The 21,205-nt window shown below is 42.6% G+C and overlaps 2 protein-coding genes across 3 annotated transcripts in view; one reads left to right on the forward strand and one right to left on the reverse strand.

The window, feature by feature from the left end:
- Window positions 1-1,808: 1,808 nt before the first annotated feature.
- fam131a (family with sequence similarity 131 member A) lies at window positions 1,809-7,581 on the forward strand. Of its 2 annotated transcripts, none has more exons than XM_031735647.2 (5): window positions 1,809-2,260; window positions 4,904-5,015; window positions 5,105-5,287; window positions 6,381-6,518; window positions 6,624-7,580. In XM_031735647.2, exons 2-5 carry the CDS (start codon window positions 4,925-4,927, stop codon window positions 7,160-7,162), a joined length of 951 nt encoding a protein of 316 aa, XP_031591507.2. In that variant the 5' UTR covers window positions 1,809-2,260; window positions 4,904-4,924; the 3' UTR covers window positions 7,163-7,580. The 2 variants fall into 2 exon arrangements, with proteins under 2 accessions (XP_031591507.2, XP_039457655.1); XM_039601721.1 differs by lacking the exon at window positions 1,809-2,260 and adding an exon at window positions 4,219-4,726 and having other exon boundaries at window positions 6,624-7,581.
- A 3,432-nt stretch (window positions 7,582-11,013) lies between these two features.
- The window catches only part of clcn2a (chloride channel, voltage-sensitive 2a), a 54,339-nt gene continuing 44,147 nt past the window's right edge, over window positions 11,014-21,205 (reverse strand). Inside the window, exons 15-24 of the mRNA XM_039602598.1 lie at window positions 20,469-20,682; window positions 20,156-20,289; window positions 19,617-19,861; window positions 19,163-19,274; window positions 19,026-19,072; window positions 16,353-16,421; window positions 15,776-15,814; window positions 15,581-15,685; window positions 13,935-14,021; window positions 11,014-13,811 (exon numbers count right to left, since the gene is read on the reverse strand). Coding sequence (XP_039458532.1) covers window positions 13,296-13,811; window positions 13,935-14,021; window positions 15,581-15,685; window positions 15,776-15,814; window positions 16,353-16,421; window positions 19,026-19,072; window positions 19,163-19,274; window positions 19,617-19,861; window positions 20,156-20,289; window positions 20,469-20,682 — 1,568 coding nt within the window. The 3' untranslated portion in view covers window positions 11,014-13,295. The remainder of the gene's footprint in view (window positions 13,812-13,934; window positions 14,022-15,580; window positions 15,686-15,775; window positions 15,815-16,352; window positions 16,422-19,025; window positions 19,073-19,162; window positions 19,275-19,616; window positions 19,862-20,155; window positions 20,290-20,468; window positions 20,683-21,205) is intronic.

Consider the following 21,205-nt stretch of genomic DNA (forward strand, 5'->3'; position numbering starts at 1 on the left):
TTTTTTTTTTGTCAGTCCCTCCACTGTGTGATCCATATTACAATCAGTTACTAGTTTTGAAGATTTATAAGTTAACACACGTGGGAAATTTGGTCACAGCAGGAAGTGGACAGTGCAACATTACAATTAGAATAAAATAAAATACGTGTTTGATGAGAGGAAAAACGAGTCCCTCCACTGTGGTTTTACTGATCCATATTACAATCAGTTTCTAGTTTTGAAGATTTATCCATGCAGACCTACAAATATGGGAAAAGCTGCACTTTTTATTATCGGCACAGTACTGGGTCACCTTTGGTGGTGGGTTTTTCTTGGCACACTGAGCGCCTTAGTACCAACTGAGAATGACTTCAACACCACAGTCTGAGTATTGTTACTGACCGTGTTCATCCCTTATTGACCACAGTGTACCCATCGTCTGGTCAAGGCAAGTGGCTTTATTGTCATTCCAACCATGTGCAGTACACAGTGAAACAGGACAACGGTCCTCCAAGACCATGGTGCATATGACATATAACAGACAATCAACATAGGACTACGTAATAAAGTGCAGGTGTGCAAAAACTGCAAAAAAACAGAGTGCAACACCAGACGGAACAGAATGATGCAGACACAACAGTGCAACAGAAAAGTGTAATGGCTGGTTCCAGTAGAATAACGCACAAAGCTCAAATCATCCCAAACTGGCTTCCTGAACGTACGGTTACGGTGTAACCTTGGTTCTCTCAAATCATGAGATACCCCATATGTACGGGGTACGACCCCCCTTGGTCGTACCCCGTACATATGGAATATGTAACGGTGTGGAGAGATGGTCTCGATATGCTACAGAACGTGACAATAAGCTCTCTGTACTCAGTCACCAGATCTCAATCCAAAAGAGTACCCTTGGGATGTGGTGGAATGGGAGATTTGCATCCTGGATCTGCAGCACCTCTGTGATGCCAGCATGTCAGTGCAAACCGAAATCAATGAGGAATGTTTCCAGCACTTTGAATCTGTGCCATGAAGAATTCAGGCAGTTCTGAGGGGCCCAGGCTAGTACCAGCTAGGTGTACCTAATGAAGTGGTTACTTCCCTTTACCAGAACATGAAACTAACCCCTTCAAATTCAGTGTCTCCACAACCCTGCAGGTGGGGCAGGACGACCATGTGCAAAATATAAAATGAACTAAGGCCATTCTCTCTTCTTTGGGGGGGTAATTTTCTAATGCAGCGTCACTTTTTATCCAAATACAATTTGGATTTTAATTCTCTCAATTATTTTTGTAATGATTGATTTTTTTTTTAAAGTGCTGTGGTTCAGGAACTTTTTCTGGTTAACAGGAAATGGTTGAGAACCACAAAGTTATACAAATCACAGAAAAACGAGCAAATCATCAATAATAAATTATGTCTGTCAGTCACTTTTTGAAATTCATTTGAAGTGTTTTGAATAAGCAGTTGTTTACAAATACCCTCCATATATAAAATATACATTTCCTGACAGAGTAACAGATGATGCACTTTTATTTTTAAGTGACATTGTGACTATTGTCGAGGCCTGGTCCAGATCAGGATATGCTGCCATATAAACACATAATAAATGAATTACAATACAAATGCATGAACGGACCTTTTATTAAATGTTTAGAGAGCTCACTGTCGGAGGCTGCACGGTTTTGACCTTTAACCTCGGATCACGGTTTTAATATGTTTTTCTTTCGCTCCTTTAAAAAAAAAAAGAAGAAGAAAAAGGTCTGATTTGTGCATCTTGTCGCTCACAAAACTGGACAAATAAGGTCAAACTCGTGATGGCAACCCGTTTTTTTTAAACGATCACCCCCTTTTTAATTTTTACTGCAGTAAGTAAATTTCAATACATCCGCCCTGCGTGCGTCCTGCTGGTGCCTTACTAGCAGACGAAAAGGGATTAAAAACGTGCGGTTTCTAGGAAAGACTGAAGCTGCAGGTTGCGGTGTCTTCTTGGCTGCATGGAGGGGGGGGGCGGGTGCGATGACACCGCCTTGCGTTGATGACGCTTGCCATCGGGAGACATTTGGACAGCCTATGTAACCCACATAGCGAGCAACAAATGGTGCGTCCGTCTGTGTCGGAGATGTAGCTGATGCTGGAGTTGGGAAGATGTTTCCGCCGTCAGCGTCGCTTTAATGCTCTACTGCAGACTCTGCAGCTGGAGGACGAATAGCGCGGTGACATCTGTTGATCGGATTGGAGACGTTACAGGCATTATGATGAGCCGCCGCGGTCCGACTTACAGGTAGGTACCGAGAGTGGCTGTGCGGGGAACGATTCCGACCACACGAACCCCGACAGAGCGGTAGAGGTGCTGTTGGTGTTTACCCGATGCGGCTATGGAGCTATTGGTATGCAGATGGAGACTTAAGAGGTTCCCGGGGACCTGCTGCTGCAGCATCCGCACTTCTCCTGCGTTATTTTCTGCGTAATCGCGGGATTGCTCTCTCATCAATGGCGGGGTGATGTGTTATTCAGCCATCAGCGTTCCGCTTCTGTTGCTTGAATGCACCATTTCCAGAAGAAGAAAAAAACCCTCCTCACATATGAGCACTGCAGCTTCCTCCGAGCTGAAGATGTTTGGCTGCAGACACGCTGGCTTAGCTCGATTCCACTTGTTGGTCCCCTAAGTCACAATCAGTGTCTCTGGAGGTGTCAGACGACACATCAGCCCTGTTGTATATGTTTAGTCACGCATATGTTAATGTCAGGAAGTCGCAAACTGGTCTGCCTCTGCAGGGAGTGGACAAAATAATCCAAACACCTTGTGAGGGGAAAAAAGGCCTAGAGCGAGTTAATTAGAAGCGCAGTTACACATGTGGCTGTTATTATCATAGGTGCTAATTAGCAGCATTTGTCAGATGTAAAAATAAAAAAAATTAAAAAGGGGGGTGGGGATGGCAATCAGGAAGTGTGTGTTGTGTGTGTGTGTGTGTGTGTGTGTGCGCGCACGCTTAAAAGCACCTCACGTAATTAACTGCTCCAGAGAGGCCAAATTATATGCAGGTGCACTAGTTGGGGGGGGGAAGAATGAAACACAAGATTTACAAATTCATATGTGATGTTTTTAAATCATTTATTTTGTCCTGTTATTATTATTTATTATTGACTAGAAACAAAAACTGACATTTTTTCATCATAAATAGTTGCTCATTAAGTTTATTGAAGGTTCCATTTTTCTCTGGTCACCTACTGGCTGACGAATATTAAAATAGTAAAACTGCAGACAAATTAAATTAACAAAGTAAATGAAGAGATGTGATCATCGTCTATTACCCTGCACGCTTTTTAGAGGTTCCCATAATAAGTTTGAGCTGATCAATGGGATAGGAAATAAGATTTAAATAAGAATAAGAGACCATATTTTTGATCCCAGAATTCTACTAGAGTGGCTTTGCATGGTTCAAAATATCCCTTATTTCTCCTGTACAATATATTCACTCTGAAATAAAGACTAATAGTTTTAGTCTTTGCCCCTCCCATTTAGACACCTATCTTCTGATAGGCTGCCCCTTCCAGACAGAAGGTTTGAGCAGCAGGTAGGTGAGGCTTTTGGCTCACGCTCACATATTCTGATCTTACAGTTTGAAACTGTTACAGTCTATGTCTGACAGAAATATAAGGGAAATCTTAATGAGTACACTTTAATCTTGTTCAGACTCTCCATGCTCCCTGACATTTTCAGTTTCTTTTAAATTATTAAAGGAAAGAACAGATTAGGGAAAACTGCAGGGCTAAAACTCACGTCACTTGCAGTTTTGGATACGTCTCCATTTGTAGTCAAGGCAGACTTAATTTCCATATGTCCTAATCCACATTTGCAGCAGTGGCTGCCTTTGATATTCAGGTTCAAGTAAAAGCTGTAGATTTATTGTGCCTGCATGATTAAAGAGGCGAGCTGTCGGTCTCGCTGGAGGGAGCCGCTCAGAGCCGTACATGCTGGACATGTGTTGTGTTTATCAGCCTTCAGCATGAGTGACGTCTCACAGGTGTTTAACAACTGAAGCTTTCCTCTGAACAGAGCTGGTTGCACCTTCATATCACGTCCTCCCAGAGTCCCTACCCACCCGTTTGCCTCTGACACACATTTACTTTCATGGCTGACTTCAGTGTGAGCTTTTAAATGCTGTCAGGGGCCTCGTCTTTCTTAGCCGCTTTGGAGACCAATCTGCTTAAGAATATCTGTCCACTCATGCACGTGCTCACAGTTGCCTTTCCTGTTAGTCAGATGGCCTGAAAACACGACATGTTACAAATCCCTCTTGTGCTCCGGCTACTGTAAGCCACATCGTAGATTTTGCTGACCCATCGCATCTGCTCAGTGTGGCCATGTGTGTTTGTTGTGGAGTTAGTTAGGTAGCGCTATCATTTTAATCTGCAGCTTTGCGATGAGGAGGCCCGGCTGGAGCTGCTTACCCGTGCTGGTCACACGCCATATGTTTGCCCAGACGCATGGAAACCACCACAATTGCGCTCGCCTCCCTCCACCCCAACCATTCTAACCGGTTGCACAGGCTTATCGTGGCTTTAGCATCTGTGCGGTAAATTTAGGCCATTGCTGTTTGCTTGTCTGGCCGGTGGTTTAAACCAGTGAACGCAAGCTGTGACTTTTAGTCGTTTGTGCGCTGTGCCGTGATACCATCTCCGCACATCCACGATGAGGCTGAGGTCCAGGAGTAGAGAAAGAATGGAGACAAGAAGAGAGGAAGCGGTAGGAAAGTCCAGAGGTTTTATTTCTTGAATTCGGTCTGTGCGCCACATTTGGTGTCATCTGTAATAAAAGCTGTACAATATAAACAAGTGTGGGAATACTGAAATAGCAGACTAATTCTGAATGTGGCGCACAAATCTAGTTTTTCTTTCTAAAAACTAATATTTTTTTTTACAGGTGAAATTTGAGGAGATTGAAATGATTCCAAAGTCCGGAAAATCTCCAGCAGACTCACGGAAATCTGCCGGCATTCATGAGTTTGCAGCGCTTGCCAGATCCTCCTTGAATGGTAATGACCTGTCTAGCACTAGCCTTGTTATCATCTATATGCTGTGAATTTAAACATGAAACTCTGGCCTTTACCTCTCCCCCGTCCAGGTATCTCTCAGGCAGTGAGAGACCACATGACAAAGCCCACCTCGCTGGCTCAGGGCCGGGTCGCTCACCTCATCGAGTGGAAAGGTTGGCCTAAACCTGCAGCTCCTTCACTGGCCGCACACTCCCAGTTCAGCTCCTACTGCAATCTGACTGAAGGGGAGAAGGAGGCTCGCTTTGCTGCAGGTACTCACTTCTTTGACCTTTTGACCTCTCGGCCAGCAGAATGTTTGATATTCAGATTAAAATGCTATTCGAGACAAATGTGCACAATAATTAGCTGTACGTTTTTGTGTGTGTGTGTGGGGGGGGACGTGCATCCTCTCACTCCAGCATCATCGTCTGGCTTTCTCTCACCTTCTGTGATGCATCTAATGGCCTAAAACTCCTGCATGTCAGCGGTTTGCTCCGCCCACCGTCATGTCTCCTGGGTGACGGCTTGTCTTGGCAGCAGATGGTGGCCTATTAGACACTCTCCCCAATCACTTCACTGGCCACCAATGGTACAGCAGCTCCTGTTGTTTTGCTGTGACTCATCATCTGTGGCACCAGTGACATCGGTGTGGATTGATCGAGGGAGAAAGAGAGAGAGCGTGACTGATATGCTGCTGCGTATGCCACACAGCGAAGCTCATGAACCTAAACAATTAGCTGTTATAGTTATGATAATATTAGATTGAATGAAATAATTTTGTGTAATGAATTTTTTGAGTCGCTTTAAGTAAAAGCAGAAAACCACGTGTTAGTTTCTTTGTTATGGATCAGTTTTTGAAGCTGTTTGTAGACGTAACCCTGGGAATTCTGATTCGAAGCTCTTATTTAAGACTCATAGTAACACATCGGTGGCAGAGATGACTCAGACAATGTCACACGCAGGTAAATTAGCAAATAATAGGAGGATAGAAATTCACCTTTACTCCTCCCCTCTCCCTTTTTTATTGCCTGGACCATTAAAATCAAGAATTGTTGCTTCCATCTGCAGTAATTTATATTTGCTGGCATGGTTGTGTTGTGGGACCTCGCTGCCCTTTAACATGTATAATGTATAATGGCAACCCAGCTTATACATGTATATGTATAAGCTGAGCTATCAGCTGGTCCACGCCATCACCAGAATACTCACTTTGTCCCTGTCCCGTATAAGATGTTGTGATAAAGAAAAGCTAGATGATTCACTGTTTTTCTCACCGTATTGCAGACAACATTAGAAAATACAGAGTTTAGATTTTGAACTGACACCTTAATCTGGCTTCATTTGTCGGACCTGTTTTCCTGCTAGGAGTGGCCGAGCAGTTTGCCATCGCGGAGGCTAAGCTACGTGCATGGGCATCTGTGGATGAAGATGATGAGGAAGATTTCAATGATGAAGACTCCCACATCAGCGGACACACTCACACGGTATCCAGCCAAAACTCAGGTATCCAACTTTGCATCATTCTGCATCAAACATCTCATCTTTGCACTCTGTCACCTCATCAGTGAATCTGCTCCTTGGTCTTCTGACTCTTTGTTCCTCCTTTAGAAGCCACCATCTACAGTTCCACCTCTGGAGCACCGCCCGGGGTGGACCGCACTGAGACGCCACCATCCGACGGTCCCCTGGGCTCCCACAACAGCAGCCTGCCCTGTGGCAGGCTAGCAACTGAAAATGCCCCACAGTCATCACAAAGCAACTCACCCTCTTTGCCCAGCGACTCCATGAGTACGTGCCTGGAGGAGGAGGAGGAAGAGGAGGAGAGGCTGGACAGCCTCAAGGAGCAGCCAGCTCCTTTGCAGGAGCACCGCAGCGAGGTGTGCATCTACAGCAAGCCCGAGTGGAGGCCGAGGTGCAGGAGCAGCAGGTTTGACTCCTGCTACTCCACCTCTCACTCCGAGTCTCCCGGAGAGGAGGACGAGGAAGACGAGGAGGAGGAGGAAGGCAGCGTGTTTCACGAGGTCCGGGTGTGGCACTGCAGCCCCAGGAGCTTTTTCTCTGACCGGGCGTCTTCCGGGGTGGCGTCATTCGATGAGGAAGAAGAAGAGAGAGAAGAAGCAGAGGGAAAAAAAGAGTATTTGATGTGATGTGTCGTCCACCTTTTTGTCCCCTTGAGTCTGTGTTGATTCTGGATATTCTGCTTAAACTGTACACCTCTCCTCCTCCTCTTCTCCTTCCTCCTCCACTCATTCTGTCTCCTGTCTCTCATCCTCCAGGCCTTTCATACTGATCTTGCTCCACTGTTTATCGCTGCTGTAAACAGTCAATATGTTGAGAGAGTTCAATCAGAATGTAATGCTGTTGTTCACTAAGTTTTGTACGTTTATTTTTTTTGTGTGTGTGAACAGTCATGTGTTGCTATTGCATTGGTTTTCTATGGATATTTTCTAGTGTTGTTTCCTCTGGGTCACGTTGTGTCATGTGGGTTGGGCTCTGTTTGATATTGAATGCCTGAATGTCTTGCATATATAAATATGAGTTTTTGAAAGAAGATACTTTGTTGTTGTTTTATTTCTTCTCCGGAATCCAAAAACGCAAGAAAGAAACACGACTGCTCGTTTACCCTTTAAATGCAGTTTTTTTTCTTTAAATTTAATCATTCACTCATGTACAAAAACAAGTTCATGTCCTCTGAAAAATAACAATGGCTGTTGATTGCAAATGCATAATTCTCCTATGTACAATAGCATGTGTGTAACTCTTTCATATATATATACAAAGCATGTACAGGCCAGTGCCATATAAAGGGAGATACTACAGACTTATTGCTTAACTAGATACGCTGCGAATGAGCTTATACACTCTCTAAGTTTAACTCCTTTATAATTAATCTTATATGGCAAGCACTACTTCACATTCCTATATGCAAACAAGAAAAAAAAAGTTAAGACATTAATAAATCTCTGCACAGATGCCTGCAAGGAGAAAAAAAATACTCGAACCAAAACAAAAAAAAGGGCTGGTTGATGTGCTGCGGTGCTATCACAGGAGACTGAAATATGGCTCAAAATCGTTCCATGAAGCAAAAATACTTACACATCATTTGAAGGTCGTAACAAGGACTCACACACACGCTTGTAGCTCTACAAGTTTTTTTTTCCTTTTTTGGGGGGGACTTGTGGGTGTCACGGGCTTCAAACAGTAGTTACATTTCTCAACGCTGCATTAGAGGCCAGGCTGGATTAAATGTCATAAAGACACGTGGTAACATATCGTGATGTTTAATATCTACAGGCCACATACGGTACGGTATATGTGTGTATTATACGTATAAATGTGTGTGTGTGTGTTCTCTATACAACAGCCAGTATATTCCTGTAACTCAGAGCCAAAGCGTTGTTTCTTCATCATCGCTAGACACGAAAGTAGAGGCAGTTCAGTCTGCATTGCCCTTGTTAAGCCAGACAAGGCTACATGTGCATTAAATTATAGTCATGGTAATTACAATGTGCTTCACTGTTCTTTAGAGCCCTGTACTAAAGCTTGGTGGACATTTGGAAGCTGCCTTTGTCGATGTGTTTATAGTTCCCAGCTCATTGTGGACTACTGGGGGCTGATGCAACCAGTATTTAATAGCAGGAAAAGAGGAAAAAAAACACCCAAACCTCATGATATGCTGCAACATGAAGCTCTGACAGGACAGCAGAGTGTGATAAATAATGTAGTCTGAACCTTTACTGCATTATTAATGTAAATTTATTGCCTATCACCGAAACACATAAAACAACACCGCAATACGTCTTAACATTATGACCCTCGGATATATAAACCCACCGCTAGTGAATAGGTAGTTGTTTGAAGTCATACCATCGTGTGCTCATTAGAAATGTTCTTTGTTCTTCTGTGCTTTCTTTTATTGTTTTGATTTTTCCACTCGCAGTTAATCGCACGTCACTCGTTTCTGTCCTTGTAATGTTTGGCATCATGTTTACAGGATGTTGATTTGGCTTGAAGACCCAAAAGTTACGAGTCTGATCCAGATTTGAGTGTGGCAAAGAAGGTTGCACTCGCACACACACACACACACACACACACACACACACACACGTATATATATATATATATGCACACATACACACATAAAAGATAAAGCTGGAGGTGGTGTTCTGTGTTTTTGCTGTCAACAAATCCCAGAAAAAAGACCAAACTAACACCATCTTACTTGACAAAAGCAGCCTGTGGTGTTGGAAGTAGGTTAGTGGGTCTGGAAACTTCATGAACCACAGTGTTGTACTGCTGGACGTGATTCTCTATTACAATAGAATCAGTTGCTATAGTTTCCACCACACGCTTCCTAATCTATCTATCTGAAGTCGTACATAGCTTCTAATACGATTTCTTTATTTTTCACTACGTTTTTGAAATGTTATCTAAAAACAAGCTGCGTTAGAAAACCATTCTTGCTCCGGGGGCTGGGGCGGGGGTGTTCCTCTATTATAGTCAACAGGAGTTATATCCCTCACACACTTCTCTGGCCATGTAAATGTATTTAATCCACACTAAAAATAATCCTAACAACTAATGCTCTAACATGATGATATTACAGGATAGCAGTTTATGTGTTTTTGTATCAGACTACTGGTTCATGCAGTCAACCTCTGCATGTAGTTTTTGCTACTGTTGATTTTTATCATTTACCTCATTAAAATCATTTTTACTTAAATTATAACTGGTAATTCACCTTAAATATGATATATATATATATATATATATATATATATATATAATATTATATATGTATATATATATATATATATATATATATATGATATATATATATATATATATATTTATATATATATATATATATATATATATATATATATATATATATATATATATATATATATATATATATATATATATGTCTTATATATATATATATATATATATATGTGTATATATGTATATATCTTGGTATATACATATATATATGGCCCACATCAACTCAGCTGTTACCCTTTTACACATCCAACTAAATATGGATATTTAGTGTCCACTATGTGGACAAACGCACTGGGCCCCCTACACACCACACATACAGGAGCTGCTGGTCTATGGAAACCCATGCCACGTGTCATAGTCCTGGGTGTGACCCAGTGTAATATATATTTCTTGATTATTTGTTATTCATGGTTTTAGTTCTCTTGAGGTTATATTTTGTTGTTCTAGCTTCTAGTTTCAGTCAGAGTGCCTTCCCTGTGTCTGTGTTATGTCTCCTCTGTGCTTTTTTTTCCGTCCCACAGTTCATGCCTCTGTCTCAGCGTCAAGTCCGTATACTTCCTGTTTTACTTTGACAGTTTGTCTTTTGTCATTGTATTCTGCTTTGCTTCCTTTGTCTTATTAGGTCCGATTACTCCCAGCTGTGCTCTCCTCCTGTGTCTCATTCCCTCGTTATCCCTCTGTGTATATAAGCCCTGTGTTTTCCTTTGCTCTTTCTTGTGTCGTACCCTTGTTATGCTGTGCGTTTCTCTCCGGCTTTCCAGCCATAGCCAAGTTTACAGTTTCTGGTTTGTTTTCTAGTTGAAGTTTCTTGCTTCCTGTGTCTAGTTTAGTTTTGTATTTAATGTTAGTTTTTTCCAGGATAAAAGCTGCCATTTTAAGTTTATTTCTCCGTCTTGAGTCCTGCATTTGGGTCCTTCATCCTGCCTGCCACACAGCACATTGTGACACCATGAAGCTCCCAGTGCACAGTTTTTGTGCTGATCTTCCACAGCATGTCTTTTATCCTATCTTCCTTCTCTCGTCCCAATCGGTCGCAGCAGATGGCCGCCCCTGAGCCTGGTTCTGCCGGAGGTTTCTTCCTGTTAAAAGGGAGTTTTTCCTTCCCACTGTCACCAAAGTGCTTGCTCATAGAGGGTCATATGATTGTTGGGTTTTTCTCTGTTGTATTATTGTAGGGTCTCCCTTACAATATAAAGCACCTTGAGGTGACTGTTGTTGTGATTTGGTGCTTTATAAATAAAATTGAATTGAAAAATGTTAATGCCAGAGGAGGATTGAAGCTCTTTGCTCTTTGACCTCACTCTGTCACTTTATGTAATCTGACACTTTGGGACTGAGTTCCTGTGGTTGCTAAACACTTCCACTTTTCAATAAAACCACTTACAGTTGATTGTGGAATATCCAGGAAGGAAGAAACTTCATGAACCAACTTGCTGCAACAGTAGCATTCTCGATCAAACGGAGCTAAATGAAACAAAATCTGACTAATACTGTCGTCGGAGGAGCGATTCCTACGACTTGTGGATGGACAGACAGGTGGGTGACAGATGTGATGCCATAGCTAAAATAAATAAAATAAAGTACAGTTTTGCTCCTTGATGACTTTTACTGTAATGAGTGCTGTCCATAGAGAACAACCTTCTCAGTCCCTACTCGTCCCTACAGTCACCCACACTGACACTGAGGCATTACATGTGAAAGTACTCGGTATCCCTTTAGCATCATTTTATTTTTGTAAATTGTGTATTTTAATCCATAGTTGTTGTTTTCTTTGTTTGTTTGGGTTTTGTTTTAGCATAAACCAAGTTTTGTTGCCTCAAACCAACAAAACAGACAAAAAAAGGAAATGTTCAGCCCTAAAGGAAGTGCAAAAGCAGCAGTCACAGATGAGACTCAGCCCCCTTTTTTCATGTTTTTCCACAAACCTTCCTAACTCTTTTTTTCTGTGATTTCATCCTCGTCCTCGTCGTACTTTGTGCTTTAAAATAAGATGAGAAAAAGGATCCTATTGGCATATTGCTGTTTTAATGTTTGTGTGCCTGGACTTTAATGATAAGTATGTTTCCATCTTTAAGGGATTTGGGCTAATGCAGTTTAAAGAGAGCAGCTTCAGTGTGAAATAGCACACTGACCAACTCCCCTCAAAACTCAGCTGTGCAGGGACTGAGAGATGGCCTCTGCTCTGCCATCATAGAGATAAAGTGTCTCAAGGAGGGGAACAGATCTCAAAAGGAGCAGACTGGCCTTGTGGAAGATGGGCAAAAGCAGCAAGTGAGAAGACTCAGGGAAGAGCTCAAATAAAAAGTTGAGCTCTTTTAAAGCACAAAAAAGAAAAAGAAAAAATGTAAAGTACAGACTCAGTAAAGCTCTTGCTTAGACCCTTGACCACAATCAATTAGACAAGGAGCTGAGAAGGAGTAGACAACCCCAGATAAACACTTGTGATGCTCTAGAAGTGAGCTTCAAAGATGAGGCACCAAGCCGTGATGGATTATGGAGGTGGTAAAAAAGGAGGAGAAGAGAAACACTGATTAAAAGAACTGGAGGAGTGAAAGAGGAGATAGAGAGAGGCAAGAGAGGAAGATAAGGAGGTCAAACTCATCATCTCCAACTACAACCAGCTGCAAGCTGACAGCTGGATTTCATGATAATGGACCGCTGGATGCACATATGTGTATAAACTCTTTGTCCAGCAGCTGGCATTTAACAAAAATAAAGAAAAGAAGAACAAGCAGGGGAGAAAAATTAAAGCCAATGCTACTGGACCATAAATCCAGGTTAACACAGCAGAAAAGACTACAAAGAGCCCTCTCATTCCAACCCCCTGAGCCCTCCAATCAGACTTGGCATTCTTTATGGAGGCCAGCAGGGGGCGACTCCTCTGGTGGCAGAAAGACCACCAGAAAAGTGTAGAATAGTGTATTGTCTACGTGAAAGTGACCCTTTCCCAAAGTTTCTGATGACTCTTTGGGTCAAACGCTAGTTACAGATTATTTATAATATAATATGACGCTCTTTTTGTAAAATATGGCCTTTATTAGCTCGGAACGGAGATTATTCAGGGTATGCTTACCAGCCACCAATCTGTTACTGAGTACTGTGTTCTTGGTTTCACAGGTAAGGATGGCTGGATGGATGGAGAAACCAGTTTACAAATTGTGGATTCAACTTCACTGTCTTCGGCAGGTGGAGCAGAGCAACATTTTAAAACCAAAAATCCTGACATTTGAATTTTATACCCTGTAAATATTGACTCTTTTGGTCCGAAAGTGCTACTTTTGGTCCTTCCAGGAAATAAGGTGTCAGCATTAAAAACATAAAACAAAACCAGCTTTATCCCTCATATATCCTTCAAGCTCTCGCTCACTCTCACTCGCTCACTGTCGTACCACAACCACGTTTGAACCACGAGTATCTAGGCTGGACTTGGAGGTGAGTGTGACCCCAACAAACGTAAGAAACGTCAACATTCATGAGGCGACAGTGTGGATCTGATCATTCCGACTGATCCTCAGTGTGGCCTGTGCTACCCTCCCCCCCAGGTTCTGATTGGCTGTTGTTTAGAGACGGAGGCGCCTCCTCTTGCTCCATTTCATCTGGCTCAGGAGTTTGGTTGGAGGGGTCATAGTCACAGGCCAGCTCCGATTCCTCAGTGTGGGAGGGGCTGCAGTCAAAAGTAAACTCAGACTGATCCTCTGTGAACGAGGGGCTTTCCTGGAGCGGCAGCTCTGACGACGGATTTGTGATGTCGCCGGGGCTGGCTTCGAACTGCACGTTTGTTTCGTCCGAAAAGTTGACAGGGATCTCTTTGTACTGGAGATCTGGCTGATCCTCCACATTTGGAGGGTTGGGTTCCCGTGGCAAAGAGAGCCCCCTGTGGCGGATGCACAGCTTGTGAAGTTCAGTTACCTCGGATACATTTGTGGTGTTCCCACTGTCACGGAAACTGGCCAGCGGAGGGCGCACTTTCACTCCAGTCACCGTCACTGAGCCTTCGATGGCCTTACGCAGCTGGAGATGCGGTCAGCCCGAAAAAAAGAAAGACAGGAAGGAGAGGCAAGAAAAGATGTGAAGAAAGAGGCGGCACTAATGAACACATAAATAAAACAGCTTTCATCAGACACACTTGCACACCTCTTTGAGAGAAACCACTCCAACCAGTCGTCCCATGCTGGTCACATAGGCGTGGTCCAGACCAAGGAGAGAGAAGATGGTGTGAGTCTGTGGAGGAGGAGGAAAGGTGGGTCATGCCCTGGATACAGACTCAAAGGGGGTTCACATGCATTTTGGATCTGGGTTATAGAAACTGCATCATGTTTCTCCCTTTTCAACATGGACACGGTGTCAGACAAGACGGTCCTCGAGTCATAAAACTGAACCAACTAACCACAGCTCGCTGCGATTTATGATGCATGACAATCACAGGTAATCGTAAAGGAGGTTAAGGAATCGAAGCAACAGTCTTCAGGTAAAACCAGGTAAGCTCATGGGTGCTGTGATTAATTTGGTATAATGTGTTGGATTGGACCATTAAAGGGCTGATTTCATGGGAGCAGCAGTTTAGAGTTTGAACTCAGTAATCAGCACACATTCATTCAAAGTGCTTTTCATTATGAAATAATAATAATAATCTTACTATAATAAGCTCATATACAGTGCACACAGCTGTCTTTGAGAGAGCTCATTTACTAATCAGAAGGTTGGTGGTTCGATCCCTATGTGCCATCTTTGTGCAACATGCTGATCTCGATGTGTTCATCTAAGCGTGAATGTTAGCTAGAATGCACTTAAGACAGAAAATAAAGTGACATGTTATATAAAGCGCTTTGTGTTCGAGTAGAAAAGCACTACACAAGAACCAGTCCATTTACTTATACAATGAAAGTCCAAAAATCCAAAAGAAGAACAATGAGTCTGTGTTTTTAATATTAATTTGTTTGTTGTTTATGAGAAGCCGTTTCTGCCATCTGATTATATGCAGTGATATAAGAAAGATGAAAAGAATAACATCATAAATGAGCACCGTACTGTCTGTGTTTTCGTACAAGAGGGAAGAAAACGAGGAAATCAAAAACTAGTAATTATCATTACTAGCAAAACCCGCCTGTGATAATAATAATATTAAAAACTTAGATTTGTATGGAGCCTTTCAAGAAACAAGAAAAAAGAGTGGGTTCATGGATTTTCTAACATCAGCAGTGTTAGTGATGTGTTCTGCATATTAGTCTGTGAGACCAAAGGGACCATTTTCATTTTATGAGGTGTAATGAAAAAGGTCGGCCCATAAAAAGGCATACCTGATTTAAACTTTATATGCCCTCAAAGGTCATCTTCTGAGGCCTGTCCAGACAGCTTCTGGCACAGCTTCTATTTTTAGATCACTTGAAGTCCCATTATGACCACTTGCACGATTTGCTTTGTTTTATTTTTTTGCATTTTTTCATTCAGTGTTCTGCACTGTGAAACTGATCCTCCAGTGACCAATGCAAGCTTCTACTTTAAAGTCTGCTGGTATCAGAGAGAATGCATTCAGCAGAAGTGAGCAGAATTGCAACACTTACCACTGTTTGCGTAGAAGAGGAACGAGACAAAACCAGAAGCTGGCATTAAAGCTGGAACTTTGCAGCTACGTCGCGATTACATTCACACTGACGTAATATTTTAAAAGCATCGTGCTAATGTAACTGAAGGAGCATAATGTCTGCACATTTTTTGTGTGTGTGATTTATAGTTAAAATTTGTATTTAATTTGTGTTGCTAGTTGTTTGTTTATATTGCACCTTATGCAGAGATGTTTGCTCCACCAGCTGGAAGGGTGCCGGATCAATCTTACAGTTCTTGAAATCCACCGGTTCGTCAAGCTGCTGCTCCTCCCACTCTGTTATCTGCAGTTAGGAGGACACTGAAACCTCTAAACTCTGAATTCAAAGAAAGCTCATTTAATATGTTAAATCTTTTGTCAGTGTAGGGCTCACCTCTGAGGGGGTCATGCAGTCTTCCACCTCGGTAGAGTCCTAAAAAGCCAAAATTCAGTTATTCATTCATTGCTTCTACAAACAAACAGATTTATACAAAGTAAATGTTCAAAACGCAACACCTGATTGAAAATCTAGTGTACATGTGTTTGCTTCAGTGTGGTGTAGTAAAGACACAGGCTGTAAACCAGTGAAGCATTTATATCTACCAGTCTACGAGAATCCGAGGCTGAAGGAAAACTTTGGTTTATTGATCTCTGTGCAGCCAGAATCCCGAAAATTACACTGACAACAACAATAAAACTCAGAGAATCAACCACCTTTAAATAAAAAACACACACATAGTCGCACAGAGAAGGCATTCAGAGCCGAGTGAAAGCTGATGAAACACTGACAGACATTCACACCTCACACCTCTCTAAAACACACACACACACACTTTCTCTCGCTCTCTCTGCTAAAGCACTCTAATGCTCTCGGTTTGTGCACCACAAATATTTTGGTCCAGCACTCACTACGTGTGTGTCGCAAGGCAACGGTTACTAAGCAACAGTCTCTAGGCGGCAGACAATCTTACCGCCATGGAGATCCTCACACGTTTGGGCTTGGGCTTTCTTTTTTCAGAAGGAGCCGGCCCAGCCGGGCTCTTCCAGCCGGGGAGAGAAGGCATCAACACAGCACAACATTAACACAGCGTCAGTGGAAGCGGACAGTTTTTCCCCTTTAACATGGCGTCACTGCAACATTGGAGCCCAGTCTGACTTCTGCTGGGAGAAGTCTTTGTGATGAGAGCACAATGTTGCTGAAAGGGTATAATTACTACACCACAGATGGAGGTGAGGGCACAGAATCTGTACAAGAAGCCCAATGGTTAATACAATACCGGATGATGCACTGCCAGGAAAAAGGAGCTTGAACATCTTATATTTTAGTATTTTAATATCTCGTGTCGTCCCTTTAGGAGCTCTGCAGCTGAAAGCAAATGTCTTATTCAATCAGCTTCTTTAATGAACAAATGGCTGCTTCTTCAAATGGTTGGATAAAAAAAAAGAAAAGACTTTATCCCACCCCCATCACCACTGCTGACCACAGCAGCAAGTGCCGCACTGCAAAAACTGCTGATCCATCAATCCCTCGCCTGTTCTGTATGTTCTGACAAGTGTATGAATCTAATTTGTTTGGTACCATTTAAAGTTATTATAGTTGAACTAAAAAGAACATAAACTAATTAAAATAAAATTAATAAACAGTAGTATGTCTTTAAGTTTTTGCCTTAATGCCTCGTGTATCATATTTGCTACATATAGTTTTTGTGAGTTTTTGAGACTTCTACATCATCACCATCATTTTATTTGGCAATTGTCAGAAGATCCAATAAAGTTTTTTATTATCAAAGTAACTTTTCTGGCAATTATTTCAGGGTTCAGATACTATGGTTACATTTGTCAACACAACCTGCCTATTAAGGCCTACATGAGTGTCAGTCAAGTCTCTCTACAAAAGGTTGTTGGGTTTTTTGTAATACCTGAGCTACATTTCTTTTCTCTGTCCATCCGTGCATCCGTTTTTTAAATGTTTATCCAATTTAGTGTCACAGGGAGGCTTGAGCCTACCGCCTTGGCCTGAGCGGCAGGCTACAGTGTGGACAGGCTGCCAGCCGATCACAGGTTTAACACAGAGACAGAAACCATTCACACTCATGTTCATGCCTACGGTCAGTTAGTCACCAATTAATGTAACTTGCATGTCTTGGGTTGTGAGAGGAAGCTGGAGAGCGCTCATTCAGGCACAGGGAGAACATGCAAACTCCACACAGAAAACAATAAAATAACTGAAACTACACCAAAAAGACAAGATGGTAAAAGTAATGAACAAATAATTCTAAAAAATCACCCTGATAACACCCCAATGATAAGAAAACTCTCACAAAAGCAAAAAACATAATAACAAAGATATGACACTGAGGTCAGTTTTTTCTACTTTTTGGGTTTTTTTCTGAGGGCAATGCTAATTTTTAATCTACAATCCTAATTTCAAATTTGGAAATTTGCAGATCTCATACACCCAAATTTTATTACAACACAACACAGAAAATAATGTTTAAATTGAGGAACAAACAGCAAAGAAGAAGCCACATGTGGACATGATCCAAAAATGCTGCTGCCTCCTATGAACCAAAGCTCATTTAAAATGGACTCAGGCAAAGTGGAAAACAGTGATGATACGATTTGAAATTTGAAATTCTTTTTGGAAGACATGAACCCTGCAGCGAGACCATCCAACTTGTTATCAGCTCTCGGTTCAAACCTCTGCATTTCTGATGGTATTGAGGTGCATTAGAGCCGATGTACAACTCGTACATATCAAGGTTTGTACAGATTTTAGAGCAACATCTAGATGAGGGTTTCAGGGAAGGCCTTAAATATTTCAGTAATTCAATGCTCAACTGCATCCTGCATGTATTACAGCTTCACAGTAGAAGAGTCTGAGTGCTGAACTGATCTGCCTGAAGTCAGACCGTTCGCCAACTTAAAACATCTGAAACATCATGAAACAAAAAATATGAAACATGCAGAACTGTTGAGAAGCTGGAATCTTCAATCAGACACGAATGGGACAACACTTGTAAAAAGTCCTGCAGCTGATCTCCTCACTTCCCAGATGTTTACAGACTGTTGTTAAAGGAAGCGACCGAAATATTCAAACCCAAGCCTTTGTTTCCCAAAATGAAATCTCCTATGATGTCCAAAACCATCAGGGTGACACATTTGATATCTCTGATTGATCTACACCCGATTTTTAAAAAGAATTGTGCATTTGAACAACGTTTGGCAGCACAGCAGTGGCCGGGGACTGAACTGTGCTGAAAGGTGTTGAAAAGAGATAAGAAACATTTTTTAAACCACACTGCATGACGCCATCACCGCTTTAAATAAAACTAAGAAAAAAAAGAAATGCTAAAATGTAGGATGTTCAAAAAAAACGTTTGACTGGCAGTGGCTGTGCGGTGCGGTGAGGGTGCAATGATTCATAGAAGTTTTACACAAAAAGCTTCGACCACAGCATGAGATTACACAGGAAAACCCTGCTGTCTGTGGGTGGATCCTGCCTGTCAGCAGCAGGAGGACGACGAGGTGGACGGTACATGTGAGGACTGAGAGAGCGCACACATCCCCGCTCGTACAGTGCATGTCGCACTCTTAAAGGACACTCGCACTCATGCATCTATAAAATCTCTGCTTCTCCTCACCTCCAGCAGCTCCTTGTCTTGGTCAGCACAGGAAAGGGTCTGAGAGCCTCAGAGGGGGAAAAAAAAGGTTTAAGACATTTGAATCTGAACCCTGATCTTTTTATGTCTTTGTTCTTGTTTTTTTGTAAAATACATACTGTTTGGCGTCTCTGTGTCGCTGATGGCAGACACGGTTTTCAGGGCGGATTTCAGAGGAAGCTGAACATTGGAAACCACCGGGCTGAAGGATGAAGACTCCTCTGTGGAGATCTACACGGAAAATACATTAACGCAGGAAAAAAAAGGACAAAAACAAAAACGAGAGAGACACAGAAAGGACGAATACACATGCACGTAAACGAACAGGACAGCACAGGTAAGGGCACAGACGACAGAGACACAGAAGACACGTGTTAATGTTAAAGTACAAATGAAGTACATTCACACAGCTTGTAAGCACTTACCACAACAGCTGTCCAAAAACTCCATCTGTGCCTTTACCTACTGCTACATGCTTCACACATGCTGATCCACTTTTAGTCTACTGCTACAACCCCAACCCAATCCAGACTTCGCCCCAGCCCAGCCCTGGCGCCCCCGGACGCCTCACACCTGTTGAGTGCTCACCAAGAAGCGGACCGCTTGGCGAGCACTGGAATTGGTCGAGGAGTTGAGGTGGGTGTGGGTGCAGGGAGAGCTGGGGGTGCTGTCACTGGTAAGACTGGGCAGGTGATCGTGCGTGCCGTTGTCCTGCGCCAGCTGGCGGAGGTACTCCAGCCTCCGCTGGCGTGACAGCTGGAGCGAGAGGAGAGACTGGAGCTGCAATCGCTCTATGGAGCCCAGCAGGATCATGGAGTCTGAGGGAGAAGGAAGGGCATGGGAGAGGCAATGGCAAGGGAGGAGTAAAGTTATTAATTAGGGGCTGTGAAAACACAAAAAAAGCACATTTTAAAAAGAAAATCAGACAAGAGAGGTCGGTATCGTCTGGGACTTTTTAGTGCTGTAGTACTGCTGATGTGAGTTGCCTCGGGCTTAGAATAAGTCATAACTTTGTGCTGAATGCATTGACATGTCTCTTAATGGGACCTTGTAATTAATTAGGAAGCACAAGCACAGTGATGAGCTCATACCCATACTGTGTATGCTCTTACCTCTGGATTCAACCAGGGCCAGCGTTTTGAGCTGACCGGTCATTAACATCTCTTGCAGATCCCGATAGGAAGAGTTAAGAGTGATGTAGCGCACATCTCTGACCATGATGTCCTCCACACGGATATTATACTTCCTGAAACATGGAGGAGAAGATAGAGGTTAATGAGACGCGAGAGCAGGGACACCTGCAAACATAAGGGAAGGAAATGAACGGGAAGATAAGCGAAAGGAGATGAAGAGGAAATGGAATAAAAAAAGCAAATGAAGGTGCAGAATGACTGGAAAAGAGGAAAGCAGCAGCAGCAGACTCACTCGTGATGTCCCATCCCCAGCTCAGGCAGATAAGGGAGCTTCTTGATGCGAATGATGGAGTCGTACAGCGATGGTTGGAGCGCCTGGGCCACGGCGTTGGCCAGGATCACAGCGATCATCACAGGCAGGATGTGTGAGATCTGACCGGTCAGCTCGAACACTATGACCGCTGTGGATACAGTGTGGGTGACCGCTCCAGACAGAGCAGCAGCACCTGTGAATGAAAGGAAAATCTTTTATATCGGTCAGTCTCCTTAAAGCCATTTACATGGAGCTAAATGGCAAAGATGGAAATTTAATGGATATACAGAATATAAGGCAAAATCTGAGTTTATACAATTCTAATGAGATTGAAAGTCAACACTTCGTGTGACCACCTTTATTCTTCATCATAGCTGAACTCTCTTAGGCAAGCCTTTTGTAATTTTTAAAACAGTCTACAGGAACAGTTCTCCAGGCTTCCTGAAGGGCATTCAAAGCTCTTCTTTGAATGTTGGCTGCCTTTTATTTTGCTCTCTGTCAAGATGATCTCACACCATTTCTCCAATGTTGAGTTCTACTGTGTGTTTTTCCATCAGGTATGAATTTATTGTACTGGCAGTGTGTTTGGGATCGTTGTCATACTAAAAAATAAAGCTGTCAGACGCAGCACTAAATCATGACAGTGCCTCCAGATGGCTTCAGACACACTGTGTTGTATCACTTTCCTGACTTTCACCATACATATATTCAAATCT

Source organism: Oreochromis aureus, linkage group 18 (assembly GCF_013358895.1).
Source record: "Oreochromis aureus strain Israel breed Guangdong linkage group 18, ZZ_aureus, whole genome shotgun sequence".
Classification (NCBI taxonomy): Eukaryota; Metazoa; Chordata; class Actinopteri; order Cichliformes; family Cichlidae; genus Oreochromis; species Oreochromis aureus.